Raw genomic sequence first — 21,482 nt, forward strand, 5'->3', positions numbered from 1 at the left:
TTTTCTTTGTAGGAATATTTCCCTTCCACAAATTCAATTTCCTTAGTTGATATAAGGCTATTCAAATTATCTATCTCTTCTTAAGTGTGCTTTGGTAGTTCTACCACAAAAGTGAGCTTTTGTGTCTTTTAAGGAATTGGTCCATTTCATCTAAGTTGTCAAATTTATTGGCATAAGGTTGTTCCTAATATTCTGTCATTATCCTTTACGTCTGGAGGGTCTGTGGTGATGCCATATCTAATTTCTGGTAGTGGTTACTTGTGTCCTTTTTTTTTTTGTAGTAAAGGAGATTTATCAAATTTATTGACTTTTTTCTTTGAAGAATAGGTTTCTGGGTGGATCTTGGAAGGCCCAGGTTGGACGACGAATGATTTCTAGAACATCTCAGGGGTAGCTCATTTCTTCCACCTAATTTATGCTTTAGAGAGAGAGGGAGGGAGGGAGGGCAGGTCACTGATTCCTGTCGAGAGGAAGAGGCATGCACTAATACAGCAGGGGGTTGCACTCTGCTCCTCCACCACATTCCTCGTCTGGTCTGCAGTAACTTGCTTCTGTGTCTTGTGTCTGGTTCTCAGCTTCAACTCCTGGGAAACTTCTGTAGCCTTGCCAAGTGATTAGGGAAGGAGTATACTGCAAACGACAAAACGTTGTTGAAAGAAATTAAAGAAGAACTAAATAAACGGGAAGACAGCTTGTGTTCACAGATTAGAAGACAGTATCATTAAGATGGCGAAACTCCACAAATGTTCCACAGATTTCAACACAATCTCTATCAAAATCCCAGTTGGCTTCTTTGCAGAAATTGACAAGCTTATCCTAAAATTCAGAGGGAAACACTAGGGACCCAGAATAGGGTCTCTTTAAATGTTTTTCCCTCTCAAAGGCAGAGAAAGGACGGAGCACCCCAGGTTTCCCAGGGGACACGCCAAGGAAAGGGAGGAGAGGAAAGGTCCCTTTCCGTTTTGCAACAGAAGATTCAGTTCTCTTCTAAATGTGTATTTACCCTCGCAGTGGGGTGGTCAGCCCCTGCCCACAGCCCCAGTGGCTTCATAGGGAAGCTGCAGCCCTGTGCTGCTGGCTGTGGAAGAGCTGCCCCTTCAGGGGGAGCCTCCAGCCTTGGCGAGCTGGGGCCTGGCTGGCCACCTGCCCCACTGGGGACCCACACACCTGCACACACTCACTCCCCTCCCAGGCCCCTACCTGACAGCCGAGCTGAGCTCTGCCGAGAGCAGGGCCAGGGCTGGGTCCTCGCAGCCCCTCTTTTGCCCCCCCGCTGCCCTGAGGTTTGGGTGTTTACGTGAAGAAACAGAGGCCCAGAGCGTCACCGGGAGTTTCATGAGCGAGGTCACACACATGGCCACCAGGTGGCTGTGAGCCACGCTGGGATTGCAGTCTGTGCTGACCTGAGGTCACAGTCTGTGGATGACCTCCCCATTGAGGGGGCCAGGTCACAGGCTCTTCTCTCAGGGCGGCCACCTGGGCACAGCGATCCCTCCTCCTCTGTCATCACATCGTGGGCGTCCTGGTTCAGCCCCTCCCCGGACCGCTCCATGTTTGCACAGGGCCCGGCCTGTCCCTCTCCCCACCGTGACTGGTCGTTAATAAGCAGCCGGGTGGCGAGTATAAAGGCCCCACCGGCTGCTGGAGCATCCAGTCCCTCCCGCCTACCTCCTACCCTGTGAGACGAGCGTCCCCATCAAGGACCAAGGCCCAGACCATGTCCCGCCTGGTGGAATGTGTCCCCAACTTCTCGGAGGGAAACAACCAAGAGGTGAGGTGCCGGTGAGGGCAGCAGGCCAGGGGCAGCACATGGGGCCCGGGGGCCTCCTGGGTGTGAGGTGTGGGGACTGTCTTCCCTCAGAAGGCACCACTCCTGTCAGCCCTCAGGGACGTGCTCTGTGAACAGGGGGACTTAGAAGTGACTGACCCAGGGCTGAGGAAGGGGGCAGCGGTGGGGCAGTCAGGCAGGGGTCCTGCCTCCAGGTTTGGGCCAATCATTTGGTCTCTTATGGAAATGCCCCCCCCAACCCCAAGCACAACCCACGGGGCTATTTGAGGGTCCCCACCATGGTTCCTCTGCCTCCCCCCCACACCTTACCAGGTGAGCACTATTGTTATACTCACGTCATCAGGGAAACTGAGGCACAGAGCTTTGGGACCGGCTACTGAGGGCCACAGAGCACTTTGGGTCCTGAGGCCACTTCCAACCATGGGCCTGCCTGTCACCTCAGAAGGTTCCGGGCCCTTCATGCCCCTCCCCCAATGCAGATGCTCCCACTGGAGCCCTGAGCCTTGTGACCTTGGCCTGCAGGTCACCGTCTCGGAGCCCCTGCAGCCCCTCCGCCTGGGTTCTGCTTCCTGCGTCCGTTTCTCCTGGAGGGTGCCACCATTGCCCCCTCTGTGGTGACTACAGCCAGCAGCGGGTCTCCCCAGGCTCCCACTCTTTGAGGAATTCCCGAAGGCTCAGCGCCAGCTCCTAGGCACAGCTTTGGGGGTGTTGGGGACAGGAGAGGCATGGCCACCTCCGAAGCTCCTGCCCCTCTTCCAAGTGGGGAAATCGAGAACTGGGCGGGGCTCTCGTCCCCAGGTGATCGAAGCCATCTCCCAGGCTGTGGTGCGGACCCCGGGCTGTGTGCTGCTGGACGTGGATGCCGGCCCCTCCACCAACCGCACCGTCTACACCTTCGTGGGGCGGCCGGAGGACGTGGTAGATGGGGCCCTCAATGCTGCCCGCGCTGCCTTCCGGCTGATAGACATGCGCATGCACAAAGGTGGGGGCCGTCCTCGCCCATGGGCATGGCGTGGGGTGTGGAGCTTCTCCTCGGAGGACCCCAGGGCCTCTGAAGGGTGAACCCGCTGTGCGGGGCGACGGTGCGTGGCAACTCCCGCCCACGTTTCCGTGTGGGGCTGGCAGTGAGGCTCATGCCCTCTGAGCAGGCCCGGGGCTGGGGGGTCAAGGGACATGGCCTTGCTGGAAACCAACCTGTCAACAGCCCACAAAGGCAAACACGGTCAGGGTGACGGGCAAGCTCAAAGGTCTCTGGCCGCTCACGGGGGAGTCCAGGCCCACAGGAAGGAACTTCGTAGGTGGCCCCAAGTGCTGAAGAGTTGGGCTCATCTCAAAGCAAGAAGCCACCTTGGGGGAGGGGAGACGTGCTGGGGACAGGGATGGCCCACCCTGGGGGTCTGCTGGCCTTTGAGGACGCCCTGGAATGCAGCCTGGACTGGCAGCTGCCAGGGGAGGGAGGGATGGGCGGCCAGCGCAGGGCGAAGGCGGCCTTGCAGCTGACAAGGACTCACCGGGAACCTGGCAGCCCAGGGGAGGTGTCTTTGTGGCTGGTGGGCGAGGGCTGGGTTTATAGCGAGCCCTTGAAAGTCCAAGGCCTTCCAAGTGCGAGGCCTTGGGGAGCCTTTGCTGGGATCCATAAGAAGAGCTGTTCACGCAGCGTGGTTCAGGCAGAGCCGTGGCCGCCAGAGGAGACAGGCCGGGGTGCGGACGACAAGGGCAGGGGGCGGTTCCATCCGTAGAAGGAAGGCTGCTCTGAGTGCAGGTGACAGCACAGTGACACGGGTTCTATGAGCGTCTTTAACGTCCAGTCCCGGAGTCGTAATGGCGGCTTTCCTGTTACCCTTGCAAACAGCTCTTGGGGACACATTGCTCAGTCCCAGTGCAAGGGCTGTTTTGTGCTGTTTTAACTTTCCAAGGTTTGAGGAGTGAGACGGGCCAGGCAGCAACTCGGGGACGGCAGCCCCGCTCCATTTTTAGGCGGCTCCATTGACACTGTTTTTAGCACAGAGAGGTGCCAGAGCGCTGAGGCCTGCTTCTCGAGGGTCCCTGTGGTTGGTGTAAACAGCTGGGTGCGCAGATGGCTGGCAGATGGGGCCACAGATGAGCCCCTGCTCACGGCCCACAGCCAGGCCGCCTCCTTCAATCCCCATCTCTCTGCAGGGGAGCACCCTCGCATGGGCGCCCTGGACGTGTGCCCCTTCATCCCAGTGAGGGGTGTCAGCATGGAGGAGTGCGTGCTCTGTGCCCAGGCCTTCGGACAGCGACTGGCAGAGGAGCTGGGTGTGCCCGGTGAGTGTCTCCAGGAGGGGGTCCCAGCCAGCCCCTCCTCACTCGGTTTCAGTTTCCATCAGATTCTTAAAAGATCACTTGCCTCCCGTGAATGAGCAAATGGCATGTAGGAACCTGTCCCTGTCCTGCATCACGTGACTGACCCAGGGGAAGCCCAGCCTCAGGGCGGTCCTGGCCTCTCACACATGCTCGGGGCAGCGGACCACAGCCGCTGTGTAAAGTGACTTAGCCAGGTGTGGGGACAACTGTGACAGCCCACGTGGCTCCTAGGGATCATTTCACTTGGGGAGAAAATGCCCCAGAACAAAGGCCCTCAGGAGCAGGGGGCACAGGGCTTGTGAGCACAGACTAGGGGTCGCGTGGGGGTGTGCACACAAATGGTCACACAACTCACACACGCATACGTGCACACACACGCACACATGGACACACACGTACACACACATGCACACGCTCACACATGCGCACACACACTCTCATGCTCACACACGTGCACACACACTCACACATGTGCACACACACTCACAAGTACACACGCGTGCACACCTGCACGCAAAGCACACACGCTCACACACGCACACACATGCTCACACATGCACACATGTGCACACACCATACACACCACACACATGCACACCCACCACACACTCACATACCACACATACACACCACATGCACACACATGCACATACATACACATGCACATACACACACGCTCACACACCACACCCACACCAGACACACTCCCCCCACACACCACACACACATATGCACACACACACATCACGCACCCCCCCCACACACACACACAACACATACACACTACACACCCCCCCATGCACATCACACACCACACATACACACGCACACACACACCTACACGCACACATGTCTCTGTGCTCACGTGGGTCTTGGGGCTGGTGGTGAGTTCCGTTTTCTTTTCTCTGTGTTCCTTCATTTGTGGTCATCTTTATTGTACAACGGAAATACATGTTAGAAAGAATGTGAGCGTCCTTCCAGTGCATGCCCCCATGTCCGCTCCTGACTCTAGTGGTCGGGGCGATGGCTTTTTAGGGGCGTCTGTGTGTGGGGAAGTAGCAGAGCTGGGGCCTGCCCTGCCCCTGGGTGGGCAGAGGAGGGATCCTGGCCTGGCCTGAGTGTCCAGCAGTGACCGCCCACACCCATCCTACGAGGCACAGAGAAAGGGCGCTCCCAGAGGGAGGGAGCCGAGGGAGGTCTGTCCCAGGTACCCTGCTGGGTTCTCCTCTGGGAAGGGGGTTCTGGGTCACGGCCACCAGGCGCTGAGCTGCCGGGCTCCCCTTGCAGTGTACCTGTACGGCGAGGCAGCGCAGACGGCCAGCCGCCGGACCCTGCCGGCCATCCGAGCCGGGGAGTACGAGGCCCTGCCTGAGAAGGTGCCATTTCCCTCCCCCCAAGGGCGGGTCTGGGGGGCTCCCCGCAGGGGTGGGTGCCCTCCTCCTTCCCCCCAACCCAGCAGGGCATCCCCTCCCTGCGGGTACCTCCCTCCCATGGGACACTGCCCCATTGTGAGTGTCCCCACAGCTCAAGCAGGCAGAGTGGGCGCCCGACTTTGGCCCCAGCTCCTTCGTCCCCAGCTGGGGGGCCACAGCCACGGGGGCCCGGAAGTTCCTCATCGCTTTTAACATCAACCTGCTCAGCACCAAGGAGCAGGCGCACCGCATAGCCCTCAACCTGCGGGAGCAGGGCCGTGGGCCCGACCAGGTGAGAGGCAGTTGGCTCGCGTGCCCTCCGTGGGCTGGGCAGGTCCCCATGGACCCCAGGGGCTGAAAGATGGGGTGAGAGGCTGGGCCTCAGTGTCCATGTATGTGGGACCAGACTGGGTGGGGTTGCCACATTTGAAGTGGGGGAGCACTTGCTTTAAAGGACACTTTCCATGGACGCAGGCAGGGCCATACCTGTGGTTGAAATATTGCAGCATTTCCGTGCTGACAGGAAGACAGATACTTCCTGAGCCCCAGGCGCCCCCAGATTTCCTCAGGTGCTCCCAGGTGCACCCAAGTATTCTCAGGTCACCCGGTACTCTTAGGTGCCCCCAGGTATGCCCAGGTCACCCTGGTACTCTCAGGTACCCCCAGGTACTCCCAGGTATACCCAGGTATTCCCAGGTACCCGCAGAGACTCCCAGGTACCCCAAGGTATTCCAAGGTGCCCCCAGGTATGCCTAGGTACCCTCAGGTGCCCTGACTCACGTCGTCTGCCACGGCATCTGTCATCTAGTTTGAGCTTCACTCCTGTACAAAGTCTGAGTTACACACAGGTAGACATAAGGATACCTGGCGAAGGGGGTGGGGCAATGCCCTGCTCACCCATTAGTCCCCCACCCAGAGACCAGCTCCCTGGCCCGCAGAGGCCATTGTGTAAGAATAACACAAAAGCATGGAGAACCCCAAACCTTTCTTTGTGCTCTGGCTGAAGTTGGGGGTCAGAGTTCCCTCCTCAGGTGGGCTGAGTCGCTCCAAGGATGAGAGGCTGCGAGCCCTGCTGGGCTGAGGGGTGGGATGGGAGGAAGGGACCAAACACAGGAGTTTGGAGTTGGGTGGGGGTGGCCCCAGGCTGGCCCCCAGGACACAGTGTGGGTGGAGTGCTGGCCAGAAGGTGGGTTTGGTCTGAGCCTGGTGTCCATGGGGGCGGGCATCCTGGGACCTGGCCCTTTGGGGCCTCAGTTTCCTTGTGGAGGGCAGACCCCTTCCTGCTGGCTCAGGTAAGAGAGCAAGGTGGAGGGACACACACCGTCCATGGGGCAGCACCACACCTGCAGGCCACAGTGGGTCAAAGCACTTGCCTCATCCAGGCCTCTGGGGAGGAAGGGGGGCCTCCCCGGGCAGCTGGGGGATGCAGGGCAAGGGGAGGAGGGACAGGGCCTGGGCTGGGAAAGGCTTTTCCTTTGCAGCCAGGACGTCTGAAGAAGGTTCAGGGCATTGGCTGGTACCTGGATGAGAAGAACCTGGCTCAGGTGTCCACTAACCTGCTGGACTTTGAGGTCACGGCCCTGCACACAGTCTACGAGGAGACTTGCAGAGAAGCCAAGGTGAGTGGGTGGCGGCCTTCCCTGGTGGGGACCCTCCAGGTGAGAAGGGTGGTGTCCCCTTCTGGGTGGGGACCCTCCAGGTGAGAAGGGTGGTGTCCCCTTCTGGGTGGGGACCCTCCAGGTGAGAAGGGTGGGGTCCCCTTCTGGGTGGGGACGCTCAGGTGAGAAGGGTGGTGTCCCCTTCTGGGAGGGGACGCTCAGGTGAGTGGGGCACTTCTCCCCCACCCCCCGGCATTCTCGAGCCCAGCCATGGGCTGACATGGACCCGCACGTGCAGGAGCTGAGCCTCCCGGTGGTGGGCTCACAGCTGGTGGGCCTGGTGCCCCTGCAAGCCATCCTGGACGCCGCAACCTTCTACTGCGAGAAGGAGAACCTCTTTGTCCTGGAGGAGGAGCAGCGGATCCGGCTGGTGGGTGAGCCCCGAGCGAGTGTCCAGCCAACGGTGGGAGTGGGACCTGAGTGAGCCCCACGCTCCTGGGAGCGGGCCTGGGTGCTGGGGGCGCCTGCAGCGTGTCCCTGGCTTCTGGCATCGTCCTGGAGCTTCCCGGTCTCCTCGCCCTTTGGGATGTGGGTGAGGGACCCTCCAGGTGAGCAGGCGGGGTCTGACCCTTGGGTCCATTGGCTTTAGAACGCAGTTCCATCTGTCCCATGGGATACCCTTGCCTTGAGTTCCACCAGCCAAGGGCCTGGCTTCTGTCGCTCTGGCTTCTGAGCCATTTTGTTTTGAGGGTTTCTTACACTGAGCACATGACTGGATTTCTCTGAAAGTTTTTGTCTGGTAGTTGATTTGCCGGGTTAGCAGTTATGTCTGGACTTAGTTTTGTTTTGTTTTCAGGTATGGGGTGTGTGTGTGGGGGTGGTTCCTTCTGGTTACTATATATGGAAGAGTAAGTCTATTTTGTAGGTATTCTGGTGATTACTGTTATAACTTAATATATGTCCCTCTTTTTATGGATTTTTTCAATTCTAAAATTATATCCAAATTTTCAGATTATCAATTTTTATCAGTACATTGACTGCTTTCTATGAAAATGAAAAAAGAAATACACGCACACAGTATTTACTCCCACCTTTTCTTCTTTCTATTTCCTGTTTTTTTTTAATTACAGTATTTTTTAGAGGGATTCTTTTGGTGGTTAATTTTTTTCTTTTTTTTATTGTGGCAAGAAATACACAGAACATAACTTTTGCCATCTTATCCGTTTTTAACTGTACAGTTCAGTAATATTAAATACATTCGTCACGCTGTGCAGTCACCACCACCAGCCAGTGTGGGTTTTTCTATTTCCGCACAAAACATGGTTGGGATTTTGCTAGTGATCACATGGAGTCTGCGATCACTTTGGGTCGTAGTGTCGTCTTATCAGGAAGTCTTCTATGCAGCTGCTGGGACGTGTTTCCATTTACTGACATAAATCCTTTAGCAGTGTTTTGTAGTTTTCAGTGTGCAGTGTTTCACCTCACTGGTTAATTAATCTCTAAATATTTTATTCTTTTTGGACCAATCGTAAATGAAATTGTTTTCTAATTTCTTTTTTCGATTGCTCACTGTTCCTGTGTTGAAATGCAGCTGACTATCGTGCATTGACTTTGTACCCAGCTACTTTGCTGAATTCATTTATTAGTTCGAAGTGTTTTACGTTTTAAGTTTAAATAACACTCTTAACCCTTCAGTACTTTATTAAGACTAGACAACGTCTGTTGACTCGGTGAAGAAAGACAAGGAAATTCATACACTCGTGTGCACGGTCATCTCTGCTCCACATTTAAAGTGTGATGTTGTTATTTTTAGATGGTCAGATATATAACATTGACCTTCTGTATCCATACCCACATGTGTCAAACCTACGAAATATGCACCGGTAACGAATCTTAGCTCTATACCTAAGTGAGGTCCATGTGCATCGCTCTCTTTTCCTGCCGGCCTCCTTCCTCGTCTGTTTGTTGGCTGCAGCTCACATTAAACAGAGTTGTGATGAAAGCCTCGTGGGAGGTCACTCTGTGGATCCTGGTGGCTGGAGAATGTCCTTCTGTGACTTTATTCTCACAAGACAGTTGGACAACCAACATTCCAAGTCACTTCTTTTCCTTGGAGAATGCTGCAGACGTATCCTTACCATCTTCCGGAAATAAGTGTCACAGGGTGGGGGTGGGGGGTCGGTCTAAGGCCACCTGGCCATCTCCCCCCCACCCAGGTGACCTGTGCTTTCGCCCTGACATCTGAGGAATTCCTTACTTGTCCTTGAAATTCAATGCCTGCCTTGTACGTGTTGCTGCTGATTATTTTACGTTACCTTTTCCATTGGAAAGTGTTCCCGTGGTTATAGATTCCATTCCTGCTTAGTTTCAGCAATTTTCTCTTCTATTATATTTTTGACCCACTTATTTGGTTCTTTGACTTCAGGGACACCGATTACATTTTAGAAGCATTTTCAGCCTTCTGTATAGTCTATCTTTTCTCTACTTTCTTTCCATTTATTTTCCCCTGTATTCATGTGGTTTCCTCAGCCCTCACTTCCAAGCCACTGACACAGTTCATGGCCAGTTTGTTCTCTCTCTAGCGTTTGTAAGAGTTTGTATAACTTTTCTTTTAAGAATCGAATAGTACTGAAGGACTTTTATTTTCTTATTTTTAAAAAGAATTTTATTAAAAATGTAGTTAGCGTACTATATTAATTTCATGTGTACAGAATAGTTATTCAACACTTATAGACCTAAAAAAGTGATCACCATGATAAGTCCGCAACCATCTGACACTGTCCTAGGCTATCACAGTATTACTGACTGTATCCCCATGCTGTACTTTACACCCCCATGACATGTTTGTTTTATACCTGAAAATGTGGACCTCGTATTCCCCTTCACATTTTCCCCCTTTTTAATTTTTCAATTACAGTTGACATTCAGTATTATTTTATATTAATTTCAGGTGTACAGAACAGTGCTTAGACATTCATATAATTTAGGAAATGATCCTCCTGAGTTAGTCTAGGACCCACTTGGCACTGTGCATAGCTATTACCCTATTATTGACTGTATTTCCTATGCTTCACTTTAATCCCCATGACGACTTTGTAACTACCAATTCGTACTTCTCCATCCCTTCACCTTTTTCACTCACCCCCAACCCGCCTCCTGTCTGTCAACCATCAAAATGTTTTCTGTATCTATGAGTGTGTTTCTCTTTTGTTTGTTTATTTTGTTCTTTAGATTCCACATATAAGTGAAATCACATTGCGTCTGTCTTTGTCTGTCTGACAATCCACTCAGCACAATACCCTCCAGGTCCATCCATGTTGCCGCAGATGGCAAGACCCCATTCCCTTCCATGGCCAAGCAATATTCCACTGTACATATGTACCACCTCCTCTATATCCATTCATCCATTCAGGGACACCAGGCTGCCTCCACATCTTGGCCATTGTAAACAATGCTGCAATGAACATATGGATGCACACGTCCCCTTGAAGTAGCATTTTGGGTTTCTTCAAATACCCAGAAGTAGGATTACTGGGTCCTTCTTTGTCTCTTGTTATAGCCTTTGTTTTAAAGTCTATTTTGTCTGGTATAAGTATTGCTACCCCAGATTTTTCGTTTGTTTGTTTTGTTCCCATTATCATGAAACAACATTTTCCATCTCTTTACGTTCAGTCTGTATCTTTCAATCTGAAGTGAATCTCTTGTAGGCGGCATATGTAAGGGTCTTGTTTTCTTATCCATTCAGCCCTCCTGTGTCTTTTGAGTGGAGCAGTTGATCCATGTACATTGAAAGTAATTGTTGACAGATATGTAGTTACTGCCATTTTATTATTCATACACACACACGCGCGCACACACACACACACACACACACTTGTATATATATATTTCATCTTAAAGAAGTTCCTCTAACATTCCTTGTAATGCTGGTTTGGTGGTGATGAACTCCTTTAGCTTTTTCTTGTCTGGGAAGCTCTTTATCTGTCCTTCAATTCTAAATGATAGCTTTGCTGGGTAATCTTGCTTATAAGTCCTCGCTTCTCATCACTTTGAATATTCTGTGCCAGTCCCTTCTGGCCTGCAAAGTTTCTGTTGAGACATCAGCTGGCAGTCTCCTTGTAGGTAACTAACTGCTTTTTTCATGTTTCTTTTAAGATTTTCTCTTTGTCGTTAACCTTTGGCATTTTAATTATAATGTGTCTTGGTGTGGTCCTGTTTGGGTTCATCCTGTTTGGGACTCGCTGCACTTCCTGGGCTTGTGTGTCAATTTCCTTCCAGGTTAGTAAAGTTGTCAGTCATGATTTCTTCAAATAGATTCTCAATCCCTTGCTCTCTCTCTTCTCCTCCTGGTATGCCCGATACAAATGTTGTTATACTTGATGTAGTCCCAGAGGTCTCTTAAACTACCCTCATTTTCTTGGATTCTTTTTTCTTTCTGCTGTTCTGATTGGGTGTTTTCTGCTGCCTTGTCTTCCAAATCATTCAATCCTCTACTTCATCGAGTCTGCTGGTGATTCCTTCTAGTACATTCTACATTTCAGTTGTTTTTTCCACTTCTGACTGGTTCTTTTTTATAGTTTCTGCATCCTCTCTTATGCTTGCTATCTCTTTGTTGAAGTTCTCACCAAATTCCTTGACCATCCTTTTAACCATTGTTTTAAACTCTGTATCCGGTAGGTCGCTTGCCACCATTTCATTTAATTTTCTTTCTGGATTTTTCTCCTATTCTTTCATTTTGGAATTATTTCTTTGTTTTCTCAATTTGGCTGCCTCTCTGTGTTTGTTTCCATGTATTAGGTAGATCTGGTATGTCTCTGAGTCTTGGCCAGGTGGCCTTATGTAGTAGGTGCCATGTAGGGCCCTGGTACAGTCCCCCTGGTCACCTGCTCTGGTTGCTCCAGGAATGTCCCTTGTGTGGATTGTGTGTGTGTCCTCCTGGTATAGTTGAGCCTTGATTGCTACTGACACGTCAGTGGGTGGGATTGACCCTCAGGCTGACTCGCTGTGGTGTTTGGCCATGTCCACAGCTGCTGTGCAGGGGGCTTACAGCACTGAGTGGAATTTACCTCCAGTGGGTTCTGGTGCCTGTTCAGACCACCCTTTGTGTGCTTCTTGTGGGCCTATTGGGCAGTGTTCTGCTGTGGTCTGAAGCTAACCTCCAGGTATAGTGGTTCTGGGGCCTCTTGGGAGGGGCTCTGGTGCAGGTCCAAGTCACCCACTGCCTACAAAGTGGGCTACAAAGTGATCCATGTTTGGCGGCTGCCTGTGCTGTACCTGGAGGCATGTGGGAGAGGCCACACTGGGAACCAAGGTTGGCTGCCACCAGTACCAGGCCTGAGGTAGCTCTGCAAAAAGCCAGGACACTCCGAGGCCTGCTGCCACCTGCTGGCTTCTGTAGGGTTCAGTCAGCTGATAAAGGTTCCTGCCGAGAGCTAGTGCGTGAGTCAGCAGGGCGGAGCCCCAGAGCTCACCAGACCAATCAGATTCAGACTTGGCCATAAGCGTAGGGGCGGGCTCAACACAGGAAAGATGGCGCCTGCCTGAGGGCTGCTCTGGAGGAGAATCTCTCACAGGGAAGATGCTGACTGTTCTCCAGGACTCCCCTCCCCACCCCGAGGCTTCACACCTCAGTCTGCCCCCGTTTGTCTCCGAGGCCCCTGAACCACCGTCCCTCAGCTGGAGCCCAAGGTGAGTGCCTGCGAGTGAGTGCGTTTGTGCACGGGCCGTTTAGGAGGAAGGCAGGGTTTTCCGTCGCCTGCCGTCCCACCTGGCTGGTTGGAACCCCCACTGTGTTCGCAGCCAGATGTTGTGGGGGGCCCTCTTCCCAGCACCAGTGCTCCGGGCTGGGGAGCCTGGTGTGAGGCTGGGGCCCATTTCTGCTCTGTGGGAACCTCCCTGCCTGAGATGTCCCTCCTGATTCTCAGCCGCCACACGCAGGTGTGCGGCCCGTTCCGTGTCTCTGCCCCTCGTACCAGTCTCACAGTGGCTTCTGCTTTATATTTTCAGTCATAGGACGTCTGTTCAGCGAGACTTCAGATGGTTCTCCAGGTTGATTGTTCTATAATTTAGTTGTAATTGTGATGTGTTCACGGGATGAGGCAAGCCCAGCATTTGTGTACTCCGTCGCCTTGGATCTCCTCAACCTGTAATATTAATAGTCTGTGTACTTTTTATTTCGATGTAGCTTCCTGCTTACAGAAAAGGTGCAAGAAAACCTTCTTCTGTCCAGACTCACCAGCTGTTTGCATTCTGCTCCATTTGCATTTTTGCTCTCGCTGTATTCCCATAATCATAGTATTTTTTTGTCTGGACCATTTGAGAGCAGGTTGAAAACACTGTGCTCCTTTCCCCCTAATTTATTCAGACTGTGTTTCTTAAGAACAAGGACATTCTCTTAACACAACCACAGAGCAATGATCAAACTCAGGAAATGCAACATTAATACAATTCTAGCGCCTAATCTGCAGGCCATAATTAATTGTATCAGTGTCCCAATAGTTTCCATTACACTGTTTACCCTCCACTGCAGGATCCGATCCATGTGACATTGTGCATTTAGTGGTCATGTCTTTTGTCTCCTTCAACCGGGAACAGTTCCTCGGTCCTACTGCCTTTCATCGACCTTGACAGACAGAGTACGGGCCAGATGTTTTGTGAAGTGTCCCTCACGGGTGCTGACCTGACATTTCTCACAACTAGATGTGGTCCCACTTTGGTGGCAGGAGCAGCACAGAAGTGACGTGGTGACCTCGGATCGTGGTGTCAGGAGTCCATGGTACCCATTTATCTCAGGCTGTAACTCTGTCCATGGGGAGGTGCTGTCCCCTGCCAGCGTTTTCACTGCAGTCTCTCTGTTTTTCCCTTCGTGATTGAAGAGCGCTCGGTGGGAAGGTCCTTTTGGAATTTGCAAATAGGCTGTTCCTCTCAAAATTCCAGCCACAGGTGTTAGTGGCCAGCGACTTCATGCTGCTTCTCAGAACAAGCTGTCACCTCTGCCACCTTTATCTACTCCGTAGTAACACATTTGGTGCTGTCTTCCATTCTCCAACGTATATTTCACGCGGTTTATCTGAAAGTTCTGATGCCGCACTCTTTTGCGTCTGATTTGACAATTGTTTCCACTGGTTCTGTCTCCTGACTTGCTTCTTCCTGTGTTTTGTGATTTTGGGTTGTGAGTGTGGGTTCTTCAGAACTTTATCTGTGGTCGTTCTCGGACCCCTGGGTGCCATGCCTGTGTTTGCCTTCTAGGTGCTTGGGGACACTACCACACGGCCACTTTAGTCTGAGGCTTGTGCTTGCAGCTTTGGAGCTCCGATCTGGGGAGGTGGATGTGAGCCTGTCTCCTTCAGCAGGGTGGCTTGCGGGCAGGCCAAATTGGGGACAATGCCAGTGCGTCCTTCAGTGGGCATTTCTTCTAATTCACCCTTGGCGATGTCACCTTTCAGGGGCTCCAGTCTGCCCCCACTCTTTGAAGGCTGAGCCCCCAGTCAGGAGTGTCTGCCAGAGGTGCTCAGATGTGCCCAGGGGTCCCAGCTCCAGGGTGAGCTGGCCCTTCTGGTCATCTTCCTGCCCGTCCCGGCCTTGAAAGGCTTCCTTTTCCTTCTGCCCGCCCCCTGGGCGTCACTTCCATTTGAAAAGTTCTGTTCCTCGGGAGGTTTTCTGCACCAGCAGTGCCCTGCCAAGCTGCTCACTGACGCCACAGGTGACTCTCCAGGGGTCTCCAGCCATTCCCGCATTCTCAGGGACACCGGGACCCCACCCCGCTGGCTCCTTCCTCTTCAGCAGCACTTGTCACCACCTGTTTTTGTGGAGTTGTCACCTTGAGTGAGCTTGGAATGTGTCACTGGCACCATCACATGTTTGAATGTTTTTGTTGGAAAGAATTCTCATCTTAAATGGCGATTGTTCCAACTTTATTTTGAATTTAGGTAAAATCCACTTTTCCTCGCATAACGAGTCTTATGTTCAGGCAGCTCCTGCAGTGTAGTACCGATCTGTCATTGGCACTCGAGCTTGTCAATAAAACATTGTCCCAAGAGGCAGTGTTGCTGGCCCCTTCCAGTGGTGGGTTCCTGCATGTGGTGTCGTGGGAAGGCCCATGTGGTTCAGAACGAGGGCCAAGTGAGCAGCTCCTCTCCTTGGGCCTCAGTTTCCCTGTGGGGTGACATGGTGGGTGGGCGTGTTAGGAAGTCTGCCAGGGTGCCTGTTCTGGGCTGGGTGTTCTCCCACGTGGGCCCAATTTGGATGGGGAGCCAGTGGTCAGCAGGGCCTGTAGTGGGGGAGAGTGTCGCCGGCTGTGTCACACCAAGGCCGGGGCAGGGCGGGGATGCACCGTGAGCTGAGTTTGGACTGACCCTTCGGTGGCCTTCGTCACTTGTCGGTCACCAGTCCCCTTCCTTTTCCAGGTGGTGAACCGGCTGGGTCTAGACTCCCTGTCCCCCTTCAACCCTAAGGAACGAATCATTGAGTGAGCAGCACCCAAACCCCTCTGCCCTCCCCCCAGCCTCAGTCCTTCTACAGCCTTTTGCTTGGTCACTTGTTCATCAGCAAACCCCAGGGTGCTGTGCAGGTGTGGGGCTGGTTGGGGGATGCCGTGAGGTCCCAACAAGGTCCCGCCCCGTCCTCATGGGGGTTCCCAGGGGGTCACAGCCTCTCCCACGCCGGGCTGCATCCCCTGTCCTGTGTTGGTGGGGGGATGGGCTGGAGTCAGGAACCAGGGTCTGAGCCAGACCTTCCTTCACAGCATGTCCCCAAGTGACTCAGGAGCCCATCCCCTATCTCCATCCTCACACGACGCAGCACTCTGTCCCCTGTCTCTCCCGGGCCCCACAGGTACCTGGTCCCCGATGATGGGCCTGAGCAGAGCTTGGTGGACAAGCCCCTGTGTGCATTTGTCCGCGAGGTGGGTGCCCGCTCAGCGGCCCCAGGGGGTGGCTCGGTGGCAGCAGCCAGTGCGGCCATGGTGAGTGAGGGCTGGGGATAGTGACAGGGATGGGGAGGATGACCGGGACAGGAATGGGGGTGGGGACAGGAGTGGGGCAGGGATGGCAATGGGGACAGGGACTGCGTGGGGACAGGAGTGGGGTAGGGACAATGGCAGGACAGGGGTAACTGGGGGCGTGGATGGGACAGGTGGCAGCGGGGCTCCAGCCCTCAGCGAACTATCCCTGGGTGACTGTCCCCAGGGCGCCTCACTGGCCTGCATGGCCGGCCTGATGACCTACGGGAGGCGACAGTTTGAGCACCTGGACGCAACCATGCGACGCCTGATCCCGCCCTTCCACGCGGCTGCAGCCCAGCTGACAGCACTGGTGGACAGGGACGCCCGGGCCTTTGCGGCCTGCCTGGTGAGTGCCCCGAGGGTCACACCGGTGGGCGTGGTCAGTGGACATTGAGATCCAGAGGAGAGAAAGTTCAGCCAGGGCCCCAGAGAGCTGGGGCGGCCAGCTTGGGGGAGGGGCTGCTGCAAGCACAGGTGTGAGGCCAGGGGCTGGGGGAGGGGACAGTGGCCTGGCCTCCCCTCCCCTTTTTTCCCCCCTCCCTCCCCCTCTGTCTCCTGCTTGTAGGGCTGAGTCCAGTGGGTCTGAGGGTTCCGCGAAGGCTGACCCACGGTCACATCTCTGCAGGGGCGGGGGGGTCTGGGGGGAGGCAGACAAGGGCTCCTCCCTGCGGGGCAGCCCAGGCCCACCTCCCCCTCCACCAGCTGTCCATTGAGTCCTGCAGACACCACAAGGGAGCGAGGTCCACCCAAAAAAGGTCACATCCCAGGAAGGGCAGCCACAGAAACCCTAAAAGGAGAAAAGCTGGTGATTGAGGGTCTCGGAGAGACTGGAGAAGACAGTTTCACCCTGACAGCAAGGGGAGGCCGTGGATTAGACCCAGAAGGGAGGGGTGTGGCTGAGAACCTGGGACAAGGGACTCACGCTCAAGGTCAAGAAGCCCCACTGTGGATCCAAGAGGTTCCCGCTAGGACATGGGACTGTGGCGGATGAGAGCAGCTCAGCATGGGACCAGCGAGGACGTGCCCGAGAAGGCGTGCGGTGCAGGCCAGATGTCCCAGAGGTTTCCAGACAGAAGCACCTTGCGGGAAGGCTGGGTGTGAGGGGATGAGGGGACGCTGCACCACCCAGAAGTCGGGACACTGGTGTCCTCAGGGTGACCCCTGGTGACATCGGGGACCGCTGCATGTGCTGTGTGCCCACAAAGGGAATGCCGGTTCTGCACAAGAGCCCCAAACAGTGTCGTCTGAATAAGCCGTGAGTGGGAAGAGGTAACCATCTGAACTGGAGATTAGAAATCAGATGAATAAACAGAAAACAACTGGCCAGGGGAGTAGGAAAGTGAAAATCCAATCAAAAACCTGGAAAGAAAATGAAAACCAATCACAAAGGTGTGTGGTTGGAGAAAACCGGAAATAAGACAGTGGGATGGGACAGTCGGCAGCCACACACATGGGTGTGGGCGGGACGACACTGTTGGCGTAAGTCCCCGTGAGCCGCAAGAAGACGCACTTCTGGGGAAAAAAACCAGAGCATCCTTATCTTGCACCAAATACATAATTAATTTCCAGATGGAGCAAAAAGCTAGCTAGCCCTCCCCTTTGCCCCCCGACAACCTTCACAATAAGTGAGAAAACAAAACTGACTGATGGGCAGGCGCCCTCAGCAGATGGGACTCTGGCGGCAGCTTGTGACAGCCCAGGGTTGACACCCCACACGTAGGACCTGCTGCCACCTACAGGGACAGGACTCCTGGAGAGGGAGACACAGGCGGGGCTGGTCACCGGAATGGGCCTCGGTGTCCGTCAGCTGCAGCTTTGGGTGACGCAGGATCCAGGTCTGGCTGGGGCCAGGGTCACCTCCTCTCGCAGGGCTGATGGCATTGTTGACTAGTAATGACTTGGGCAGAGATTTGGCCAAATCTACAAAAGTAGAATGGGCGCGGTCCCCAGCCAGCTGTGCCCTTGGGCGTGTCCGGAAGTCCTGCAGGAGGGCAGGTGGGGACACGGTGCTCACAGCACAGGGCGGCAGCCTGCCCAGAAGCCACCAAAGGAGCAGGAGCTCAGAGGGCGGAGAGCGACAGACCTGGCGTGACTGTTCCTGGGCCGAGGCGCCTTGATGGGTGGGGGACACAGTTTGAACCTTTATGGGGGGGGTCACACTGTTGCCTACATCACTTTTTAACAATGACTGGAGGAGGGTGCTGTGGGAGGGGTGGGGCGCAGAGACCTCCCAGGACACCCCTGGCCTCCGGGCACAGCCAGCCCCTCACCACATGCGTTTCTGTGCCTTGTTCCGGCAGGAAGCGATGAAGCTGCCCAGGAGCACACCTGAGGAAAGGGACAGGTGAGCGCCCTAAGGTCGGGAGCACATCAGGTGCCTGGGAAGGACCTCAGTTCCACTGAAGCCACCCCCTGGGTGTGTGTTTGTGATTAATGGATGGTTTTCCTGTTGTTCCACCCTGGTTTTGTCTGCACTGAGCTGGCAGGGTGGGGTCTGGGCATCCCTGGCTGGTCCCTGGGCCACCTGGCCTCTGACCCTTGGCCCCCCTTGATTTCAGGCGCTCGGCTGCTGTGCAGGAGGGGCTGAGGCAGGCAGTGGCGGTGCCCCTGGCACTGGCGGAGACGGTGGCTTCCCTGTGGCCAGCATTGCAGAAGCTGGCCCTGTGTGTGAACCTGGCCTGCAGGTCCGACCTGCAGGTACGTGCTGGGGCCCTGCCTCCCGCTGGCGGGCAGCTGCTGTGCAGACAGTGGTGGGCCAGGGGCCATCAGAGCCATTCATGGGCATTTCCTGAAACTGGCGGTCTCGGCCAGTCCCGCCCAGCGGGCTGGCATATGCATCTTGTTTGAAAGTGGAGAATTCAGGATCTCGTTCAAGGTTGCAGAGCAGAGAGGCAGAAACTCAAATGTGTCTCCAGAGTCCACCGCTGACTATCCTGGCGCCTCTTCCTCATCCTTCCCTCCCTGTGCCTCCCCCTCCCCTTCCCCTGCTGGTTCTAGAAAACACCAAGGACAGATCACAGGTACACACACATCACACGGTCCACAGCCTGTGCATGGAGGGCCCGGGTCTGTGATTTCTGCAGCCCGAACTGAGAGCCTAGTTTACAGGGTCTTTACAAGAAAGACACCTGTTTTCAGTGTCTGGTCCTGGGCTGCAGAGAAGTGTCCCGTCCTTCCCTGGGGAGGTGGCTGCCAGTGGGCTGACAAGAACAGAAGTGGCCTGGGCACAGGGGCCATGGCTCCCGCCATTCTGGGCTCCTGCTTGGTGCCACAGGGTTCTGTGAACAGCTAACACATTGGCACTCTTTAAGGACCCCACCTGTGGCCAGCTCCGGCCAGGGCCGGGCACAAGGCAGCATTCGGTGCATGGGGTCAGGGAGACCTGAGGCCTGTGCCGTTGACAGTCAGCTGAGGGTGGCTCTCTGCACACTTGATGGCATGGGGCTGGGAACCCCTAGGGAGGGCCATGATTCTCTCCAGGGACGGGGTCCCCCAGCCCCAGATGCTCTCTCTGCCCGAGTGACCGGCCACCCTGCTCACTCTTGGTCACCTCCACACCCCCGAGGCCGGCAGGTGGCAAGCTGGAATGTGACCTAAGGGGCCCAGCCTTCCCTGGAGCTCACGCCTAAGAGGCTGACCCCGTTCAGATGAGGGGCCTTGCTTTCTGAGCTCGAAGGGGGAGAGTCGGGCTGCGGTTGTTACCTCCATCCTCTGGGGGACCCTCGTGGTCAGTTTGCTGTCCTTACCAAGGAGGTATGAGGCTCGGGGGGGTGCTTGTGGGGAGGGCCCAGACGCTGCCCCCAAACCCTGTCCCCGCACCCTGCAGGTGGCAGCCAAAGCCCTGGAGACGGGCATGTTTGGTGCGTATTTCAACGTGCTCATCAATCTGCGAGACATCACTGACGACAAGTTCAAGGACCAGGTGAGCAGCAGGTGCTCAGCGCAGGGCCACGGAGAGGCCTGCAGGTGGCCCAAGGGCCGTGGTTCGCAGACAGCAGGCCCCCAAGGGAAGAGCCTGTCTGATGAGACAGTCATCAGCCTCTGGGGATGGGCGACGCCTGGTTGGCTGGCCACCGCACCAGGACAGTCTGTTGTCTTCCCTCGGGCATTCTGTGGTAGCACCTCCTCTCCCCTGCTGGTGGGGCTCAGACGTTCCTGGCTGGGGGACCGGGAAGGTGCAGCATCGAGGCCTCTGCACCCTCCGTGGAGCTGTGGCTCGGCCACGCCGAGTGTGGCCACCGTGCCCACCTGCCCAGTGGGGCTGCCCAGGGTTGACGTCCCCTAGCATGGCCGGGCCCGACACTGGGCACTGGCAACACAGGGCCTCAGAGAACAGTGGCCCACCTACGGAATTAGCTTCAGCAGTCACGATACTTGCATTGCTATTGTTATTGAGGTGAAATTCACGGAACATACAATTTACCATTTGAGAACGTACAGTTCATGGCTTTAGCACACTTTGTGCAACATGGCATTATGCAGTCACCACCTTCATCTAGTTCTGGAATATTCTTGTCACTCCAAAGGAAAGCTCTCACCCATTGGCACCCGTCCCCGGCCCTGCCCGGCTCCTGCCCGGCTGCGCCATCTCGGGATAATCTTTAAAGGACAATTTCATGGTGAGGAGGGGGCACTATGGCCTCTCAGGGGCCAGTCCCTGGCCAGGCTGAGCTTGGCCTTCCAGGGAACTCACTGCCCACCACGTGGACATCAGGTTAAAGGACTGGCCACATGACTGCTGCCCCTTTGGGCCTTGGGGACACAGCTCTACCCTTGGCAGGTGTGGCTAAAGTGGGAAGATCAGGAGAAGGGGGGTATGGGGCCTGGCGTCCCCAAATCTCAGGACCTACAGAGAGTCCCTCCACCCTCCCCAGGAGGCCTGCGAGGAAGCCCAGAGTGGACGGGCCAGAGGGGCACAGGGAGCTGGCAGGCAGGGTCCAGGCACGGGAGCTGATGAGCTATGTCTGTCAGACTCTGCAGCGCATCACCAGCCTCCTTCAGGAAGCCAAGACCCAGGTGGCACTGGTGCTGGACCGCCTGGAGGAGCGGCAGGGGTGACGGCGGGTGGGACCTCATGGATGCTGCACCCCCAGAGGGCCCAGCTCGCCCTACAGGACAGGATGGCCTCCGGCACGGTCTTCTTGAGGTCCAGACAGTGGGCATGGGGGTAGGTGGGGCCTGTCTGGGGTTGGCAGTGTCACTCTGTCACCTGCGGCCTTCAGTAAAGTCACAACACACCTGTGCCTGTGGAGTGTGTTTGGGGTTTGGGGCAAAGGGCTGAGCTGATTGGGCAGGGACAGGGCTGGTGACAGTGAGTGGGAGACTGAAGGAAATGGCGGCACACCAGGGGACAT

The 21,482-nt window shown here is 55.2% G+C and overlaps 1 protein-coding gene across 2 annotated transcripts; it reads left to right on the top strand.

Moving 5' to 3' along the window:
* The first annotated feature begins 1,593 nt into the window (after positions 1–1,593).
* FTCD (formimidoyltransferase cyclodeaminase) lies at positions 1,594–21,371 on the top strand. 2 transcript variants are annotated; one of them, XM_074321039.2, is made up of 14 exons: positions 1,594–1,771; positions 2,588–2,771; positions 3,950–4,078; positions 5,405–5,493; positions 5,642–5,821; positions 7,011–7,148; positions 7,426–7,557; positions 15,533–15,594; positions 15,960–16,089; positions 16,313–16,474; positions 18,429–18,472; positions 18,687–18,825; positions 19,955–20,050; positions 21,003–21,371. In XM_074321039.2, exons 1-14 carry the CDS (start codon positions 1,718–1,720, stop codon positions 21,297–21,299), a joined length of 1,836 nt encoding a protein of 611 aa, XP_074177140.2. In that variant the 5' UTR covers positions 1,594–1,717; the 3' UTR covers positions 21,300–21,371. The 2 variants fall into 2 exon arrangements, with proteins under 2 accessions (XP_074177140.2, XP_019573143.3); XM_019717584.3 differs by having other exon boundaries at positions 1,596–1,771; positions 21,100–21,371.
* Positions 21,372–21,482: the final 111 nt, after the last annotated feature.

The sequence above is a fragment of the Rhinolophus sinicus genome, chromosome 17 (genome assembly GCF_057876585.1).
Source record: "Rhinolophus sinicus isolate RSI-liver-muscle chromosome 17, RSI-T2T, whole genome shotgun sequence".
Classification (NCBI taxonomy): Eukaryota; Metazoa; Chordata; class Mammalia; order Chiroptera; family Rhinolophidae; genus Rhinolophus; species Rhinolophus sinicus.